This window comes from Macaca fascicularis, chromosome 1 (genome assembly GCF_037993035.2).
Source record: "Macaca fascicularis isolate 582-1 chromosome 1, T2T-MFA8v1.1".
Taxonomy (NCBI): domain Eukaryota; kingdom Metazoa; phylum Chordata; class Mammalia; order Primates; family Cercopithecidae; genus Macaca; species Macaca fascicularis.
Window position 1 is genome coordinate 37317750 of NC_088375.1, and position 20860 is coordinate 37338609.

The window sequence follows — 20860 nt, forward strand, 5'->3', positions numbered from 1 at the left end:
TAGTTACTGTGAATAGCACTGCTATGAACATGGGTGTAAAATACATCATTGAGAGCCAGGCACGGGGGCTCATGCCTGTAATCTCAGCACTTTGGGAGGCTGAGGCAGGCAGATCACCTGAAGTCAGAAGTTCGAGACCAGCCTGGCCAACATGGTGAAACCCCATCTCTACTAAAAATACAAAAACTAGCCGGGCGTGGTGGTGGGCACCTGTAATCCCAGCTGCTCAGGAGGCTGAAGCGGGAGAATCACTTGAACCCAGGAGACAGAGGTCGCAGTGAGCCGAGATCACACCATTGCACTCCAGCAACGAGTTTCCAAAAGCGAAACTCCATCTCAAAAAAAGAAAAAAGAAAAGAAATACATTGTTGAGACCATGCTTTCCATTCTTTTGGGAATTCTATTTCTGTCCCTGGAAGTAGAGTTACTGGATCATGTGGTTATACTATTTGCAATTTTTTGAGGAACCACCATCCCGTTTGCCACAGCATCTGCACCATTTTGCAATCCCACCAACAGTGTCCCAGAGTTCAATTCCTCCACATCCTGTTAGGTTACAAGGTTTAAGAGGATGAAATACTGGGGCTTCATTTACACCGAAGCACATGATGACCGTAGAGGTTAGTAAGATTGCAGTTTGAACTCCTGGGGAAAATGATTTCACAGTCCGGCCATTTGCAACAAACGAGGTAATTCTGAGGACTTGGAGCAGGGGCGTCTGCTCAGAGCTGTACCTCAGAGCACTCGGAGACCTGCCAGGGCTTTCCTCATCAGCTTCATGATCTGGAGCACAAAGTATTGAACAACTAAAGCCACACTTCTTTGGTAGCATCTGAGTTTTCAGTTTCTTTCTCCCTGCTTCTCTGAGCTTCTTCCCTTTTGCGATTTACACAGCAATCAGGACCAACCTAACAAAATTAGCTGGTCATTTATAGATTCTTCCAGACTGGAGCTCCCCAAAGCCAACTTACCCAATATGGTTCCATCACCCTTCTTGCTTCCATGTCCAGCTGTGAAAGGTAGGATTCTAGAGCCATTGGCAGCAGTCTGGAGGTCAGGACTTGGACTTTTTCAGGTGCAGATTTTTCAGGAGCTGCTGACTCACCTGGGTATCCAGGTCCAGAGAGGTATCCATGGACACTGCTGTCTCCCAAAGGCAGTGGCATGAAACCAAGAGCACTGCTGCAACGTAAAGCACTCTGAGTGGCCAGGCAGGGCTGCAAGCACATAAGGCCATGGTTCTCTCCTGGAGTGGGCACACTGAGGACAGTCAGCCTCTTGGTACATCAGTAGCAACTGTAGCTCTGCCCCTTGCACAGGAGCATGGGGAACCAACACGCATCGTCCAACCTGGGACCAGTGTCTAGAACCATTCCTAGCCTAGCCAGTGGAGACTCCAGGGCCAATCCCTCTTCTTCCAGCTGCGCATCAGGCCCTGCTCCTGAGCTGTGCCTGCCCAGCGGCTCTGCTCGCCCTGCCTCCTCTGCTACTGACTCCACAAAGCCCCTCAGGCCCAACTGGAAACCTGGAAATGGCCTTTCCCTGTGGCTGACATACCTGATAGTACTTGGACTGGCGGGGGCACAGGGCACAGTTTGAATCCTGGGACACCAGGAAGCTGCAGGCAGAGAAGGATTGAGCCAGGCAGGTCCATTGAGAGCACAACGGGCCTCTGTATCATGTGGGTGGGAGGTGCACGGGAGCGCCAGAGTGAGGGCCTCCGCCAGCCCCCGCCATGGCCCTTCCCAGGCTGCCAGTCCTGCAGTTATGGGTGCCGTAGACAATACGCACCTCCAAGGAGGGAGATGGGGAGGTGTACTCTGTAAAACAAGAATGCTGAGAAAGCCTCAAATGGAGGCAAACAGCCATTTTCCACACCCCCAGAGAGTTCGATGGTAGGTTCTTGTAAATACTGTACTTCCCTGGCTCACTAAGATTTCCCCACAGTGGAAAGACCAGTGGCCTCGGGCCCTGGATCTAGGTTCTGGGCTCAGGTCTGCACTATAACCTATAGCCTTAGGCAGTCACTTAGCCCCTTGGTTTTCCCATCTGCAAAATGACCCTTCCAGTCATTCCATGTTAATATTTCATGCCCTCCCCCCTTTTTTCCTAGACTTTCTTGACTTACAGGCCTCTACGCAAAGAAACCCAAAGCCAAAGTGTAAGAAACATATTGGTAACCCAAGTCCAGTCAAATGAAGCTAGGACATTTCAATAAAGACAAAACAACTTGATTTTCAGAAATCCAACTCATCAGCAACTTTCAGGAGTCTCCGTGTTGCATGAAGTCACGTAGAAAGGGGCCAGAAACCATCATTCTCTTGGTGAGCCCACAGGTTTCCTCTACAATTGCGTCCACAACTTTGACCCCTGAGATCCATTATTCTAATGGTGAACCGACGGGCTCCTACACTGAAATGTGCAGTAAGGCCCATCCGTGCCTGGATTTTGAAAAAATTGCCATTACAGAGGAGAGTTAACAGAGAGAAAACTGTTTATTCAACTAACATTTGTTGAGGACCTAAACTAGGCACCAAACGTTTGTGCTAGGTGTTAGAGAAATAAAAATGAAAATACCACCCCAGCCCTCAAGGAGCTTATTAAACTCCAGGGTGGAAAATTAACACGTATTTTCACAGGTGAGGTATAAACCTTCCCAGGTATTGCCTTGCTTGAGACTAAAATAAACACAGTGGAGACTGCAGGTAGGAAGTGGAGTCAAGTGTTCAAAGATTGGCCATAATCAGAAACTGGGTGGGTCCCTCTGTCTGCCAAATGTGGAATCATTACTTTAGGAAGCTGATGCTAGCCTCAGTGTTTCTTTTCCACCAGACTTTGTCCTCAGGAAAAGAGTGAAATTATCACAGATGGATCTAGATCACTAGAGGAGGGGCAGAGAGCTATCAATCAAAGCATTTTGTAGACAGTGAAGACAGACTTGCCACCAAGCAATGGCCTTGCTGCCCAACACACAGAGAAGCCAATACTATGGCACTGGGCTTTGAGAAAAGAAAGGCTGGCCAGGCGCAGTGGCTCACGCCTGTAATCCCAGCACTTTGGGAGGCCGAGGTGGGTGGATCATGAGGTCAGGAGTTCGAGACCAGACTGGCCAACATAGTGAAACTCTGTCTCTACTAAAAATACAAAAAATTAGCTGGGCGTGGTGGCGGGCGCCTGTCATCCCAGCTACTCAGGAGGCTAAGGCAGGAGAATCACTTGAACCCAGGAAGTGGAGGTTGCAGTGAGCCGAGATTGTGCCACTGCACTCCAGGGTGGGTGACAGAGTGAGACTCCATCTCAGAAAAAAGAAAAGAAAAGAAAAGAAAGACTTTGTTCTGAGGTCAACTGCTAAGGAGGCAGCAGTCAAAACTCAAATCTGTCTCCCAAATCTGGGTTTTGGGACAAGTTTTATGGGTTAGGAAGGACAGGTTGGTATGTGAAAGTGCTGGCAGGGCAGGATTTGATTGGAAGGACTTCAAATGAGACGACTTTTGGTAAGGCATGGGGAGGGGTCTTATCACCAGAAATTCCTAGACAATTGACCCACCCACTTTTGAAAATGTTCCAGTGTTCAGGTTCCACCTATGTCCCAAACTTTTAGTTCCATGGCTGGGGAGAGACTTTGGTTCCGGGTGTCATTTGAGGTCGAAGTTTTCTTTTCTGTGCATGCCCTGGCTGCATAAGTTGCAACTTCTCCGCTCTGTGTCTGCAAAATAACTGGACATTCTGCTATCCACAGAGTAAGGCCAGATAAGACTGGTCTGCTGGTTACAGACTGAAATTCAACCAGAGATGGATGCAGATATGCAGAGGATGTGCTAGGTGAAAGGCTACAGTCTTGAGAAGGTAGACAGAAATAATGTGGTAAATGAAAGCAACAAGGGGAGAAAGAAGACAGATGCTAAGACATGCGCCTGACCATTAGAATTACAGAGTTCTAGGGCTAGAAGGATCGTCAGAGGTCATCACATCCACCCCCACCGCAATGCATGACCACAGAAACCATCTGACAGGAAAGAGTGTGTCCAGTTTTGAAGGATAATCAAACAATCCTGGAGTGCAAGGTGTTCATTACAGAGCAAAGCCAGCCCTGGCAGAGCCTGACCTATGGGTGCTCGGGAACTATTATTGAGTCAACCAGCTGCAAAGGCTCAAGGGAAAGGGCTTGCATTTGTCCTTCTCATTCCTCTCAGAGAACTCAAGCGCCTGCTACCTCGCTGTAAAAGGGAAGAAAAGGACTGAGCTACGGAAGATACGTAGGCAGAAGATACTTAAAAAGGGGTTATAACTCTCATGTGTTCATTTTTTAGACACTGGAACCACACAGGGACTAAAACAGGAGACTCAGGAGTGGCTACAGGATGGGAAAGAAGCAGATGGAAGATGCAGGACTTCCTACATCTTTGTGATTCTTCAGGAAAGTGTGTTTACAGGAGCTGCATAAATGTAGCAGGCCTTGGCCACAGGGGCACTTTTGTCTGTACCCCACATGGCTAACAGAGCCAAAGCCCTGTCACAGCATCGTCTGAGTTGTGGCCATGAGGTCAGGTCACAGTAAGCCCAAGGCAGTGTTGAGGATGAGGAGATGGTGGAATCTGGTACCCCCTGGCGGGGCAGCTACAGGTGAATCCAACCCAGCAGGCACCACTCAACAAAACTACCTTCACCTGCCAGATAGCCACAGCTCAATGGGCTGCCGCCATTTTACAGCATCACCTCACAGCAAATAAGCCAGTTCTCACTCCAGTTTTTAACATTTTAAGAATGTGAAACTAGAGCAAATTTCACATAACAATGCATAGTTGTGGTTTTTCTCACAGGGATGTTTCTGCTTCTCCCATTGGCATCTGCTTTAAACATTAAGTGGAATATGTGATCCCAAAACCACTGAATAACTTTGATGTTCGGGATGAAAAAGAAAAGAGTGAAGATGGTAAGCAAGGGGCCATTTGCTAATTTTTCCCAAATGCATCTGTGAACTCCTCCCCCCCATAAAACTTGTTTGCTTTTTAATATGGTGTGTTTTCTCCAGATGACTGAAAATTCCTGCTCATTGATGCTACCAGCTGGGACTGGTGGATGGAGAGTTAATCAAAACCACATAAATCTACAGGTTCTCATCTTTCCTCTGCAAAAGGTTGTCTATGCACCAGAACAAGCCATCTCTCTAGTCTTTATTGTTTTATGTGACAAAAACTTACATGCAATGCTGCCCACCAGGAAGTAAGGTAAGGCAAAATGATGGGGACTAAATGCTGTCTGAAAAATACCTGCTCCAGCCTGGGCAACGTAGTGAAACCGCGTCTCTACAAAAAAAAAAAAAAAAATTTGAGACAGAGTTTCACTCTTGTTGCCCAGGCTGGAAGGCAATGGTGCGATCTCGGCTCACTGCAACCTCCACCTCCTAAGTTCAGGTGATTCTCCTGCCTCAGCCTCCTGAGTAGCTGGGATTACAGGTGCCCGCCACCACCCCCAGCTAATTTTTTGTATTTTTAGTAGAGACGGGGTTTCACTGTGTTGTCCAGACTGGTCTCAAACTCCCTCGGCCTCCTAAAGTGCTGGGATTACAGGCAAAAAATTAATATTAGCCAGGCACAGTGGTGCGTGCCTGTGGTTCCAGCTATTCCAGAGACTGGTGGAAGGATCGCTTGAGCATGGGAGGTCAAAGCTGCGGTGAGCTGTGTCCATGCCAGGGCACTCCAGCCCAGGTGATGGAGCTAGACTCTGCTAAAAAAAAGAAAGAAAGAAAAAAGAAAAACCCTGCTCATAGTCTTTACCTAGTTTATACTCCCCATCAGACTACAGCTCTTCATCTCTTCAAGACCTTTCTGCAAGGCTGCTGCTGCATCCCCATTGGGCCCGAAAGGGTCACCCCCTCAGATGAGAGGCATGTTTGCATTTTCTTTCTACCTGGGTTTTGACCTGGGTTCTGTGCATGAAAACTTGTCAGGGGACAACCAGCCCAAATCACAGCTGGGAATATCATTATCTGCTGCAACGAGTAGCAGACAATGACCCACAGGGGCTAGTGGATTAATTATTTCTAATGCAGGGCTGGTTTCTCCTCCCATATCCTCTTCGAAGCATGCTGCTACTAAGTCTCAAAATGTTGACCCACTTTGAGACTTTGGACAGCATATTGCTTATGGATACCCTATTGTCAGCAAAAAAAGGACATCCTGCCAAACTATATCTTCTTAGTCCTATTTCCCATAGATAGAAGAGGGAGGATCCTAGTCAAAGGTTACAGACCTTGGGGTGGAAGGAAATATTCACCCAAACCATACGAGGTTTTTTTTCTCCGTCATTAAGATATTTGATGTTCAACTCAGTTGTTAGCACAGATGGGTATTCAGTAAATATTTGTGAATTGAATGTGTAGCCTCATACCCAAGATTACAGAAAGCAAAAGAGTCAGGAGACAAAAGGATTACAGAATTAGGATTACTTGGGAAGAACTAAGGACCACCAGTGGCTTTGGTATGAGGATGTTTATATCCTTATTCTAGGAATGAATATTTTCACAGAGCTTCTATTATTCAACATCATTTTAAAGATAATCCAGTAGAGAGGGGTTTCCTATCACAGAAAACCGTGGCAGTTAGGAAGCAACTCAGGCACTGTTTATCTCTGTGAGGATCCTCAGTGAATTGAGTCGTTCCAAAGATGAATAAAGATTCCTTGTTTCCAGAAAATGGAAGGAAATCTCCCAGTGCTGGAGGGAGTAGGGGGAGAGGAGATAATCCATTCTCATCTTTCATATTTGAGTATGAAAAAGAATTGGTGTTTTTTTTGTTTTGTTTTTTTTTTTTTGAGACGGAGTCTCGCTGTGTCACCCAGGCTGGAGTGCAGTGGCGCGATCTCGGCTCACTGCAAGCTCCGCCTCCCGGGTTTACGCCATTCTCCTGCCTCAGCCTCCGAGTAGCTGGGACTACAGGCGCCCGCCACCACGCCCGGCTAGTTTTTTTGTATTTTTAGTAGAGACGGGGTTTCACCATGTTAGCCAGGATGGTCTCGATCTCCTGACTTCGTGATCCACCCGCCTCGGCCTCCCAAAGTACTGGGATTACAGGCTTGAGCCACCGCACCCGGCCTAGAATTGGTGTTTTAAACAAACTTAGAACTTCACCAGATGTGGGTTTTTAGATTTCAGACACGACACTTTCTAGCTGCTTCTAGCCATAGTAACATCATACCCCGAACAGTTTGCTTGCTTCTTGGATATGCAGACTTATTATCATAAAGATGCCAATTTCCAACCAGATCACTAGAAAAATTAATGTAATCCTGTGAAAAATACTTACTTTTTAGACAAGGTGATTTTAAAGTTCATTTGAAAGAATAAGTAATAATGCTAGAAAAATTCTGAAAAAAAATAAGATAAATGAGCCACTGCCAGATATTAAAGCCACAATAATTAAAACTGTGTGGTACTTATGTCTAACAGCCAGGTCAATGGATCAGCATAGAAAATTCAGAAATAAGCACAAATACATATCAGAATCCAGTATGTGACAAAGTGGCATTTCAAATTAGTGAGGAAAAGATGGATTCTCAATAAACTATGTTTGAACAGTTATAGCAATTCAAATGAAGCATGTCATTGATTTGTTAAATTTGAATATTCACTTTCAAATATATATACGCAGTCTATAATGTACCTTGAAGTGGAAATCACCTTGTGTGCATTAGATAAAAATCTACCATTCAATTTAATAAACAGTTATTACTGCAAGAATAAAATGCTGCAATAATTTATGATCAAGAAAGTTTATGTACAAAAATTATTATGAACCTGAAAATAGGGAAATAAACTGACAGTCGTTAACACTGAGATATCTTTAGAAAAACATTAGATTCTTTTTCAAACAAATGCCATTTTAATACGTTAAAATGTAAATAATACAAAGCAGATAAAAAATTAGACATAATTCTCATCTTCAGATGATTATTTAGGGTACTCTTAACAGAATAGTCTTTAAAAACTATATTTAACTTTGTTTAGGCTATGAGTCTTAAAAAAAAATTTAAACAAAAAGTCCTATTAGGAATTCTTCACATTTTGTAAAGATGTATTAAAAATGTCACCTTTGTCCAGATGCAGAGCCCCAGGCCTGTAATCCCAGTACTTTGGGAGGCCAAGACGGGTGCATCACAAGGTCAGGAAATTGAGACCATCCTGGTTAACACAGTGAAACCCCGTCTCTACTAAAAATACAAAAAATTAGCCGGGCGTGGTGTCATGCATTTGTAGTCCCAGCTACTCGGGAGGCTGAGGCAGGAGAATCGCTTGAACCCAGGAGGCGGAGGTTGCAGTGAGCAGAGATGGCACCACTGCACTCTAGTTGGGCAACAGGGCGAGACTCCGTCTCAAAAAAAAAAAAAAAACTTAGGCAGAGGGCTGTGCTCCTGTAGTCCTAGCTACTCAGGACGCTGAGGCAGGAGGATCACTTGAGCCCAGGAATTCAAGTCCAGCCTGAACAATACAGAGGTCATCTCTTAAAAAAAAAAAAAAAAATGAAACTAACTTGTAGCATACTTTATATAAGACATTCAAACAAGATGTTTTTTTAAAGGCTGTGTGAAATAAATTAATTACTGAATATTTGCAGATAACAATACCAATATTGCAAGGCTTCTAACAAGCAATCTGTTTACATAACCTGGTGAGCCTCACGTGAGAACTCCAAGCCCCCAGCAGCCTGCCTGACTTCAAATGCAAGGTCCAACAGGCCTGCGCCTTCAGCCCTGCTCACCACTTGGAGTTTTCATTCTGTTTCTGACCCTCAAAGATGCATCTTGTTTTGAGCCTGCCTCTGTCTTCTAAAATTTTCCTTGAAATATTTTACCTATTATTGTTATATGTTTGAAGTTACAGAGGTGTGCCGACTCCAAGTGAGAGCTTCAAATGGCATCTCAGGTAATACGATAATAAAACATGTTACTGAATTAATGGTTTATCTTAAATATTGATTTGTATACTTAAGAATTAGTGATCCTAGAAAGTGTCAGATATAGGTCAAAAGGACAAAGTGTCTTTTATTTTTTATTTTTTTCCTGAGACGGAGTCTTGCTCTGTTGCCCAGGATGGGGTGCAGTCGTGTGATCTCAGCTCACTGCAACCTCCACCTCCTGGGTTGAAGCAATTCTCCTGCCTCAGCCTCCAGAGCAGCTGGGATTACAGGCAACCGCCACCATGCCTGGCTAATTTTTGTATTTTTAGTAGAGACGGGGGTTTCACCATGTTGGCCAGGCTGGTCTTGAACTCCTGACCTCGTTATCAGTCCGCATCGGCCTCCCAAAGCGCTGGGATTATAGGCGTGAGCCACCGTGCCTGGCCTTTTTTTTAAAGACAGGGTCTCACTTGGTCACCCAGGCTGGAGTGCAGTGGTGCAATCCTGGCTCACTGCAGCCTCTACCTCCCAGTGTCGGGTGATCCTCCCGCCTCAGCCTCCTGAGTAGCTGGGACTTACAGGCATGTGCCACCACATCCAGCAAAATTTTTGCATTTGTTGTAGAGACAGGGTTTTACCATGTTGGCCAGGCTGGTGTCAAACTCCTGGACTCAAAGGATCCACAAACCTCGGCCTCCCAAAGTGCTGGGATTACTGGCGTGAGCCACCACACCCGGCTAGTGCCTCATTTTTAGTGTGTGTATGGGGGCCTTCTGTGAGCCCTAAAGCCATGTGGGCAGATTCCACAGTAATGAGTGCCCTGAACATATACATAATAGGATCTGCCTACTCATTTCCTTTTCTTAAAGTAGATAATACCTTGGACCAATAGCAAGATATTTTCTCAGTTTAGCTTGATGGAGCTGCTTCTGCACCAAACATTCTATGACTCGAACTGCAACTTCAGACTTGAAATCATTTTTATTGTGTCCTGTTTAAAATCACAATTCCTACAGCAACTAAATAATTGAGAGCCACTCACTCCCTTATTAGTATTGAGGCCTGTCTGTTCTAGTGTACAGCAGAACACTAGTATGTAATACCCTCTAGTGGTGAGTTTATGCATTAAGAAAATCTCGTTGCTGCTGATCCTGTTGATGTTTGTGGAATGGTATTAGGAAATCCTAGGCTCTTTGCCTTCAGGCTCATCTTATCGCCTGACTTTAGCTCCTTTCACTGAAAGCTAAGATATGCTAAAGTTAAGATATGCTAACTCCCAAAGTTCCTATTTTCCTAAACTGCAAAAACAAGTCTTTCAGATTTTCAAAACTCAATTCAGATTTGTTAGAAAACGATTCTATACAATGTGTTAATAAGATCTTTGGTTTTAGTTGGGTATGGACGGGGGTGGGGGGGCAGGAAGCTGGGAGAAGGTGGGTGAGGGGCTGAGATGGGTACTCAGGTGCTTCTACTCTGTAATTCTGGTTTGGCAACATCTTAAGGGAGAAACTCTGAACACACCCCGACCTCCCCCATTGCCAACACACAAGGTAAGGGATGTCCACACTTAAAAAACACATTCACAGGCGGGGCGCAGTGGTTCACGCCTGTAATCCCAGCACTTTGGGAGGCCGAGGCAGGCAGATCCATATGAGCTCAGGGGTTTGAGACCAGGGTGGACAACATGGTGAAACCCTTTCTCTACTAAAAATACAAAGATTTAGCGCAGCACGGTGGTGTGCGTCTGTAATCCCAGCTACTTGGGAGGCTGAGACAGGAGAATTGCCTGAGCCTGGGAGGCAGAGGCTGCAGTGAGGGGAGATGACGCCTCTGTACTCTAGCCTGGGCAACAGAGCAAGACCTTGTCTCAAAACACACACACACACTCACAACAGCACATGCTGGGGTAGCAGCAATTCCCAGGGATCTGCTTACAACCCCAATGTTTCTCCCATAGTCAGGAAAGCCTCGTTAAGTAGGAACAGCACTCGAAGAATGCTACCAAGAGCTGCAACAGATTCTAGGCAGGATCTGCCCTGTACCATTTCACTGATGGCCACAAATGCCACCTGACAACCCTCACAGGATTCTCTAGCTTCTCATCTTACTGCCATATGAGGGCAGTTTCCTTTCCCACCATTAATCACCACATGTCCATTTCTATAAACCTGCTATTTTGGGAAGTTTAATCAAGAATCAGTCAACTGAAAAAAATTGAGGAGATTTATTCTTTATTCTGGTAATGACCAGACAACTAATCTGAATACGGCACATTCATCAGCACCTGTAAGAAACAAATACAAAAGCAATCCCTGTTATAAAGGAAGGGGGTGCCAAGAAATGGGACATTAATACTGACAAAGCCCAAATTTGTTAAGTACAAATAAGCAAAATGCAATTGGGTTTGAAAGTCAATGTGCTGTTTCTTCTATGACAGGAAAGGCAAATGGGTTTAAATTTCCTGTGCTCTCTGATGAACCAGGAGGAACTGCCCAGAGCTTTGTGTTGATGCGTCCTTAGGCCTAGAAGGAACACAGGGAGTAGGGCTGTGACTGCCTGGGGGCCTGGCCAACTCTGCCCCTTGCAATGTGACTCAGCCTGTTGCTTCCCAAGTCTAAAATGTTCTTTTTGGTTCATGTAACTGCTCTTAGCCAAAGGCAAATTTAGTTTATAAGCCTCAGTGAGGAAAAGCAGGAGACCATTTGCCAAATAAGCACCAATTTATGGGCTTTTCAAGACATCAAAGCAAGAGGACACAGATAACGCAGATAATACTGGAAGGAAAGGTACTGAAGACTAAGGTATTTACCTCTTTGCAGATTAGGGGATACTGATTGTGTTCTCAGGCCATTTGGATTGGCCTATAGAGATACAGAGGTTATAGCACAGTTCACCAACATGGCATGTTCTCACTCGCAAGTGGGAACTGCACAAAGAAAATACTTGGACACAGGGCAGGGAACATCACACACTGGGGCCTGCTGGGGGAGGGACAGCATTAGGAGAAATACCTAATGTAGATGACAGGTTGATGGATGCAGCAAACCAACATGGCACATGTATACCTATGTAACAAACCTGCACGTTGTGCACATATACCCTAGAACTTAAAGTATAATAATAATAATACAAAGAAGTTATAGCACAGTTTATTAGCTCGAAATGAATTTTAACAGCCCCGTCTTGGTCCGAATGAGGCAAATTTAGGCCCATATCATTAGGTATTTCACAACTTAACACCTAAAATTTAACATAAATTTACAAAAATAAGGCTTAAAGTCATCTGGAGAAACTGTTCTTCAGACATCTCAACTTTATTTTGCTCTCTCTAGAATTAACATCTTTGCAAATATATTATTCAACCAAGCATTTGCCACAAAGATAAGCATCAGCTTTCCCATTGGATGAGTGTTCAAGCTACTTGAATTGTGAAAAACAAAAAACCACCATGACTTCTCAACAACTACATTTCAAAATGAAATATGCTCAGCTTGACAAACGAGATATTAAAATGGAGACTGACATAGAACTACATAGTCAACTTGAAAAACACAAGAAGACAATGCTCCTATAAAATGATATATTACTGGCTTTACAAAGACATACTGGTTTATGTTTACAACTATGTTTTATTTTCAAATGATAAAAGAAAGGCTTCATGTTGCTATTTGAAAGTACTTCTCAACTAGCCAGGCATGGTGGCGTGTGCCTGTAATCCCTGAAGTAGGAGGATCAACCCCTTGAGGCCAGGAGGTCCAGGCTGCAGGGAGCCGTGATTGTGCCAACTGCACCATAGCTTGCGTGACAGAGTGAGACCCTGTCTTTAAAACAAAGTATTTCTCTGCAAGTAAATTTTATGGATATCATCTTTATTCCGATTAAATAAATGATTACCCTAATCAGCTATTATTTATTATTTTCTATTTAACATCCATTTTTGAAGTGCCAGAGACCTGCTATGTGGCGTAGAGTTTGGACAGATATACACAAATGCCGTGCTGGTGAGGATCATCTGAATAATTATCGCTTTCCCATGCTATATTTGTTATATTTTAATATCACTGCTCATTGTGCTTCCTGTCTTTAATAAAGTATAAATCAAGTAATTAAAAGCTGTTTAGGCTGGGTGCGGTAGCTCACGCCTGTAATCCCAGCACTTTGGGAGGCCGAGGCAGGTAGATCACTTGAGGTCAGGAGTTCGAGACCAGCCTGGCCAACGTGGGGAAACCCTGTCTCTACCAAAAATACAAAAATTAGCTGGGCGTGATGGCACACGCCATCCAGCTACTTGGGATCCAGCTACTTGGGAGCCTGAGGCAGGAGAATGGCTTGAACCTGGGAGGCGGTGGTTGCAGTGAGCCAAGTTCGCACCATTGCATTCCAGCATGGACAAGAGAGAAACTCTGTCTCAAAAAAAAAAAAAAAAAAAAAAAAAAAAAGTTGTTTAAAAGGTCAAAACCATCTCAGTGGCTAGCACTATTTAGTGGAGTCATTAGCTGAGAGAATGGTGGGTTACCGGCATGCTGAGCCTCACTAACCACCATAAACTTGGGGGCTTCAAATGAAATGCATTGAAATTTCTTTATTGCTTTTTAAAATAGAAATATGAAACAAATTAGCATTACTATTTTAGTGATATGAACCCCTTTAGTGATATGAACTTCTCTGCCAACCCTGGAAACTAACCAGAAAACCTAAAATTTACCCTAAGGGAAGAAAAACCTCAAGTCCAAAGACAGTTTCTGATTCCACCATTGGTTCTATGATTCTGGGATTACTCAAGAGGTAATTTATATTAATAGACAGCGTAATGAAAGTTGTTCTAGGAGAGTAACTAAATGGCAATGTTTAGGTATCATGTACGATATTGTATGCCTACAAATCATTTTTCTAAGTCAAATAAGCAAATTATCTATGACAATAAAAGATGAATTACTAGACACACAAAAGAAAATCTGAAACCTTAAAAAATGTAAAGAATAGGCCAGGCACGGTGGCTCGCGCCTGTAATCCCAGCACTTTGGGAGGCTGAGGCGGGCGGATCACAAGGTCAGGAGATGGAGACAATCCTGGCTAACACAGTGAAAACCTGTCTCTACTAAAAACACACACAAAAAAAATTAGCCAGATGTCATGGCAGGCACCTGTAGTCCCAGCTACTCGGGAGGCTGAGGCAGGAGAATGGCGTGAACCCGGGAGGCGGAGCTTGCAGTGAGCCGAGATCGTGCCACTGCACTCCAGCCTGGGCAACAGAGCAAGACTCCGTCTCAACACACACACACACACACACACACACACACACACAAAGAAAAGAATAGAAACAAATAGAAATTAACCTAAGAGAACACATTAGATAATAGATTTGAATTATCTGTACATTTATAAAATATAGTATCATGTTTAAAAAGTCATTTTAGTAATGAGAAGACCCAGAGCTAATATACTGCTTCTTTTAAAAATGATTTTTGAGGCCAGGTGTGGTGGCTCATGTCTATAATCCTAGCACTTTGAAAGGCCAAGGTGGACAGATCAATTGAGGCCAGGAGTTCGAGACCAGCCTGGACAACACAGCAAAACCTCGTCTCTAATAAAAATACAAAAATTAGCTGGGCATTGTGGTGTGTGCCTGTAATCCCAGCTACTCGGGAGGCTGAGGCACAAGAATCACTGGAACCCAGGAGGCATAGGTTACAGTGAGGTGAAATTGCGCCACTGCATTTCAGCCTGGGTGACAGAGCAAGACCTTCTCTAAAAAAAAAAAAAAAAAAAAAAAAAAAAAAAAGTTTGAGGTTGGATGCATTGGGTCACATCTGTAATCCAAACACTTTGGGAGGCCGAGGTGGGAGGGTCACTTGAGGCCAGGAGTTCAAGACCAGCCTGGGCAACACAGTGAGACCCTGTCTCTATACAAAACAGAGTGGTAGAGTGGTGTGGTAGTATGCACTTGTAGTCCCAGCTACTCAGGAGGCTAAGGTGGGAGGATTGCTTGAGCCCAGGAGTTTAAAGCTACAGTGAGCTACAATCAAGCCACTGCACTCCAGCCTGGGAGTCAGAGTGAGACTCCATCTCAAAAAAAAACGACTTTTGAAATAGTGGACAGAAAACTGACAACACTCTCAATTGATTGCACTACACATGGAAGGAAAAGTGTTTTTAAAAAGGCTAAATAAAAGCCATTGTGACTTTAGAAATTTATTTTTCTAAATTATTTTGAAAGGAAATGATGAAAAACCATATTCGACCGAATGACGAAACAAGAATATGCGTCATACTGGTTCCTTTACAGATCTGAGGTAGCACAGGTCAGCAGGCCAATATAATAGTTGTACAAGGCAACACTGGTTTTGTGGATGTAATGTTAGCATCTAAGATCTAAAAAGACAGAAAAAATGTGCATATGGTATATAGATTTTCCTTCGTTTCCTCTGCTTTTATACTGGATTGACATTTATATTACATTCACTATGCTTTAACTTTTTGTTCAGGTCTTTTCCCAAATCTCTTGGAAGATTCCTTCAAAGTCCCAAATGCAAATTCTTCCTTCAGGTATGCCCCTACACTCAATTAAGCAATTACTCAATTGTAATCTTTTTAGGTATCAATAAAGATCCCTGTATTGTCTTAGTGTTTCCTAAAATCTTTCCATACTTTAATCAGACTTCTTAAATATATACATATGAGCTCATATAATGGAGAGGCCAAAACCTAGTTGAAACATTCCAGGATTATGGGAATAGTCTATATAATAGAACAGACCCTTTGTTAGGTCGAGATCATTTTACTAGAGTTCTGCTTTCAGAGCTCAAATGCTAATCACCTACTGTCTCCATACAAACTGTTTTCAATATTTCTTACAATCACAGAACATGGTCCAACAGTCAGTACTGAACATCAAAACCTCTGAGAATCTACCCACCATTTCTGCTTCCTCTCATTAAGTATAACATCTCTTGGATTTCTCTAATTTTTAACTTAATGGTACTTCTATAACTAGGTGGTCAAGAAATGAGCTGTATTACATAATGTTCCATCACTGCATAGAAATAAACTGTTTGGTAAAGTTATGCCAAGTGTTCATATAAAATTTACTATTAAATTGGTTATTCAAAAATAATTTTTTAAAATAAAACAAATAAATTGGTTATTAAAATATGTTCTGCTGAAAGTCTACAAACTCTCACCCTAGACAAGTATAAAATTCCATGCAGAGGGGACAAAAATGATGACTAACAGAAATGAACAAAAGCATCAGAGACATGCTAGTAAATGCTAGCTTATACATTCTGCTGTTCATGTATAGATCTTTAGTGTTCATAAACAATATAGCTATATGATAAACCTGTATTTCATCTTCCTACTCATAAGATTTAATACATTCAATTTTTTTACATATTTCCTATCTTCTAAGATGTTTTTTCACTTAATGGTTTTCAAACTTGAGTATCAGTGAAACTCTTTGTTCCAATGAAATCTCATAGAGCCTGACATATAAAACAGTTAAAAGCAGAACTGCTCTGATACAAAGGGGAAGGGTGCCAGTAGACGCAGTTTGAAAATCACTGCTGTAAATCATTCAAGAAAAGCTGAAGTAAAGATATAGCCAATTGGAATTTCTTCATTTCCAATGATTATAAACAATTTCCCCATTGGTTCTCATTTTTAAGAATGTTTGAGTACAGCTGCTTATTCTGTACTGAGGTACACTTATACCTCAGCTGAATGGAATAAAAGCACAGTGCCTTACATGTAGTACAGGTAGGTACTTAATGGTTTGAATTCTTATTTCTTTTATCATACTACTCAAAACTGTAAAATTAATATAAGATATAATCCCATAACTTTAGATTATTAAAGTGAGGTTTTGAAAATATTCAACATGTGATAGAAAAATTTTCTAAAAGTGATCATTGCTTCATAATTCTAATTGCTTTCATCCAAGTCCAAACAGCATCCAAAAGGCTCTTCAGAGTCTCACTCAAGAAAAAAAAATCACTCTGTAGTTACTCTAAGAAGTAAGAGTATCTTCCTGTGCAATGTTGCTATATTTTAGAATTTTAAAAAAATTCTCATATATATCATCCATACTTCAAACCTGATTTGGTCCAAAAGGCAAAGAAAAAAAGTCGGTTAATTTTTAGTTTTGTCAAGGCTTAGATTAGAAAGATTTTACAAGAAGTAAAAAATAAAAACTTGTTTCTAAAATAAGCTCATTTTTGTTTTTCAGGCTATTTCCTCTACCTATTTTATCAACCTCCTTCCATATAAATGAAAGGCCTTTAAACAAACTTTTTCATAAACATACACCTTCTATAACCAACTTTGTGCTTAGCTTTAGAAAAGGCACCCCTGTTCTTCAATGCTCCTCACTGGCTGGACTGGCAGTACCAGGTGTGAAATTCGGCTCCACAGCCCACTCAACTTGTCTGAGTCCATGTGGTTGAAGGAGCTGGGAGTGTCAGAGTTGGTAAACTTGGCCCAGAGTAAGTCTCTCACTTTTTCTTCAGTTTCCCTTGGGCCTACACTTGCTTCTAATGTTTCCTCCTCTAGCAGAACAGTCAGGACCAGGGCCACATCTTTAAAGGCAGCATTCTCATGATCACAATACTTGTAGAAGATTAAAGTGGAGCTGGCAGGAAAGGATTCGAAGTGGTGTACCACAGCAGCCTTCTGGCCATTCTCAAACCCATAGCTCAGCTCCAGGTCAACCAACAGCTTGACCGTGTCACTGTCCTGCCAGGTCCTTCCAGCCCCATCAATCTGAATGGCAGAGACTTTCTGGGAAGAGGTGTAGGCATCTGCAACATGGTGGCTCAGGCACTTCAGGGTCTCTCTTCCCTCCTGAGCTGCTGTAAATATGATGGTGGCTGGCTCAGTGGGGTTGGAAGCATTGAGGTGCTTCTGGAGAAACTTCCGTCCTCTCTGCCACAGGAAGGAACTCTGGCCTGGAAATTTATCTTTCAATTGGCTAAACTGGGCCAAAAAGGCCTCCAAAGCTGGATTTTTGGGCACTTGCTGGGCTGGAGAGGAATAGTAGCTATTCACAGAACTTGCCACAACAGCCACAACCAGGAAGAGAAGAAAGATAGGGCCTGTCAAAAGAATGAGAAAACAGAAAATTACAGAGAACACAAGCCAGAAACAAAGCCTATGGTAAACTAAAATGAGGCAGAAATACCATCAGGTTTTACTAGGAGCAATAAGTTTCTTTTGCATAAATTGTTTAAACTTTTAATCCACCAGAAGTACCTCTTCTCTAATCTCTTCTCAGATTTAATTATTTGAAGATATCTTTGTTGAAAGACAAAACCTTCATGGAAGAGTTAAGTACTCAGTAAAAAATTTAAATAAATAAAAGGTAAAAGCTGAGTCTATGTATTTGTTGTTATAACTAATGATGTAATTTAGACATAAGTGATCAAGATTTTCTTCCATCTTCTCAAAGCACCTACTACCTATAGCTGACCATTTTTTTTTAGGAGTCATAACTTTAAAATGCACTTGAAAATTTAATATTCTCTAATTAGAAAGGCAGTTTTTGTTTCTTATTTAGGAAAAGCTTTTCCTACTGTGAGAAATTCCATTTTGTTAATCACAGCAAAATATCAGCCAGTACCCTTAAGGGAAAAATCCCTAAAACTCTATTTTTCTATTTTACTATGACTTACTACCAATCATTAAATAAGTGTATGTAAACACAATGTTAAAACTGTTTAAATCTGCTAGTTTTCTAGGCATTTTCACTGAGGATTTCTGAATGTGAATCAACACTGCAGTAAAACCAGGTTTGTTCTCACCATAGCTCCAAAAACCCTTTTTATTAATCTGTCTCATGGTGTCCTGTGCATTCTCTTTAATTTCTTCCAATTTTTGTGTTTGTTGTGGATGACTTCCAGCCTCTGGAGAGGAAAAGAATCAATATTATTTTTAGGCAGTACACTAATGACAGTATGTATACCTTTATATCTCTCACCAAACCAAACAATGATTTGACTAAAAGGATTTCTGTACCTTAGCCAGGTACGGTGGCTCGCGCCTATAATCCCAGCACTTTGCGAGGCTGAGGCAGGTGGCTCACTTGGGGTCAGAAGTTCGAGACCAGTCTGGCCAAAAAGGTGAAACCCCTTCTCTACTAAAAATACAAAAATTATCCAGGCATGATGGTGGGTGCCTGTAATCCCAGCTACGCGGGAGGCTGAGGCAGGAGAATCGCTTGAATCCGGGAGGCAAAGGTTGCAGTGAGCCGACATCACACCACTGCACTCCAGTCTGGGGGACAGAGCAAGACTCCACCTCAAAAAAAACCAAAGTTAACATTTTTCCTGTCTTTTCTTTAAGACTATTACTCTTATTTTACTTAGAAGAATAAAATGAAATGCTGTGAAATTCATTCAAGGATAATGTTGCTATATTCACAATTCCTCACTGCCTCTTATATCAAAGACAAAGACATTTAAATACTGCGGCCAAACTTACCTAAAATGTGATTCAGCAAAATGTATAAAATTAAGAAGGGATTTAAGAAATATTGGCTATACACGAGATTCAACTTCACAGGGTAATTGTGCTCTAATTCCAGTGTTCGAGTTTCACATGGTCCCTCAAGACCCCAAATATAAAAATAACAGAAGCACTAAGTTCTGAGATAGGAGAGATTACTGTACAGTTGCAAAACAGCTTATAAAAGCAAATTTGAAACTCTTAGTGAAGGAGATATACAAAGCAAGGAATATAAGGTGAAGAAAATTCACAAAATATGTAAAAATCCAGGTGTAGGGTGGGCATGCCAAGCTTAAAATATGTGGGTGAAAAGATGGGCAACAATTTTTAGCACTCTAAGCTAAATCACACTAGACTCTAAATTTGTGCTTAACCCCAGCCAGGTACTTCTATTAGCATAGATAAGTAGGATCATCTTCACTTATAAAGGATTGCTCATATCACCCCAAAAAGTAGGTTCTTAAAATATCATATCATGGAATTTCAGAACTGAAAGGATCTATAATGGACACATACCCCGGCTGCACTACTTAATCTATCATGAAAAAAGGTACAGGGAAGATCTTACCCAAGGTCACATAAGGAGATGTAGCTAAGTTGAGATGAAAACAAGATTTCTCATCTCTTAGAGTACAGATAACTTCATTCAACTATAGTAAGTTGCTTTCCATACATAAACTGCATTTTTGTTTTAAAAGACAGGGTCTCACTCTGTCACCAAGGCCGCAGTGTGGTGGTGAAATTTCGGCTCACCACAGCTTCAACCTCCCGGGCTCAAGCAATCCTCCCACCTCAGCCTCCTGAGGACTACAAGTGCATGCAGCTGTTTTTGTGTTTACTGGAGAGATGGGTTTTTGTCATTTTGCCCAGGCTGGTCTTGAACTCCTAGCCTCAAGTGATCCACCAGCCTTGGCCTCCCAAAGTGCTAGGATCACAGGAGTGAGCCACTGCTCTTGGCCTAAACTGGATTTTTTTAAACAATATTTTTTTCTACTCACAGTGAACCTGCCTAACAGTGAATTTTTTTAAAGAGATGGGGTCTCACTACATTGCCCAGGCTAGCTAGAATGCAGTGGCTATTCACAGGGGTGATCACAGCACACTGCAGGCTCAAACTCCTGGGCTCAAGCAATCCTTCCAACTCAGCTTCCCAAGTAACTGGGACTAGAGGCATAAGTAATTGCACCTAGCTCATAACAGTGAAATTCTGACACAGGTCATGGTCCATACAAATCACATTCATTCATTTGACAAAATTTATAAAGGTGTTTCTATGTGCCAGGTGCCAGAGATACACAATGAATGACAGGGACACAGTCCTTGCCTTCACTGAAGTTACAGATTATTCTGATGATTAATAAATAAAACATATATTTGAGATTAGTCATTGATTTGCAGTGAAACATGAATTACTAGCCCTTGCTGAAGTCCCTGATGAACAGAGTGTCTTATATTTTATATTCTTTTGC

The 20860-nt window shown here is 42.3% G+C and overlaps 1 protein-coding gene across 3 annotated transcripts in view; it reads right to left on the bottom strand.

Moving 5' to 3' along the window:
- Positions 1–12027: 12027 nt before the first annotated feature.
- LOC107126403 (torsin-1A-interacting protein 2) overlaps positions 12028–20860 on the bottom strand; it is a 39359-nt gene continuing 30526 nt past the window's right edge. For all 3 annotated transcript variants that reach the window (XM_045393426.2, XM_015446340.3, XM_005540140.4), the window contains 2 exons: positions 18689–18790; positions 12028–17983 (listed from right to left, as the gene is read on the bottom strand). In XM_045393426.2, the coding sequence (XP_045249361.2) occupies positions 17226–17983; positions 18689–18790 (860 nt within the window). In that variant the 3' untranslated portion in view covers positions 12028–17225. The remainder of the gene's footprint in view (positions 17984–18688; positions 18791–20860) is intronic.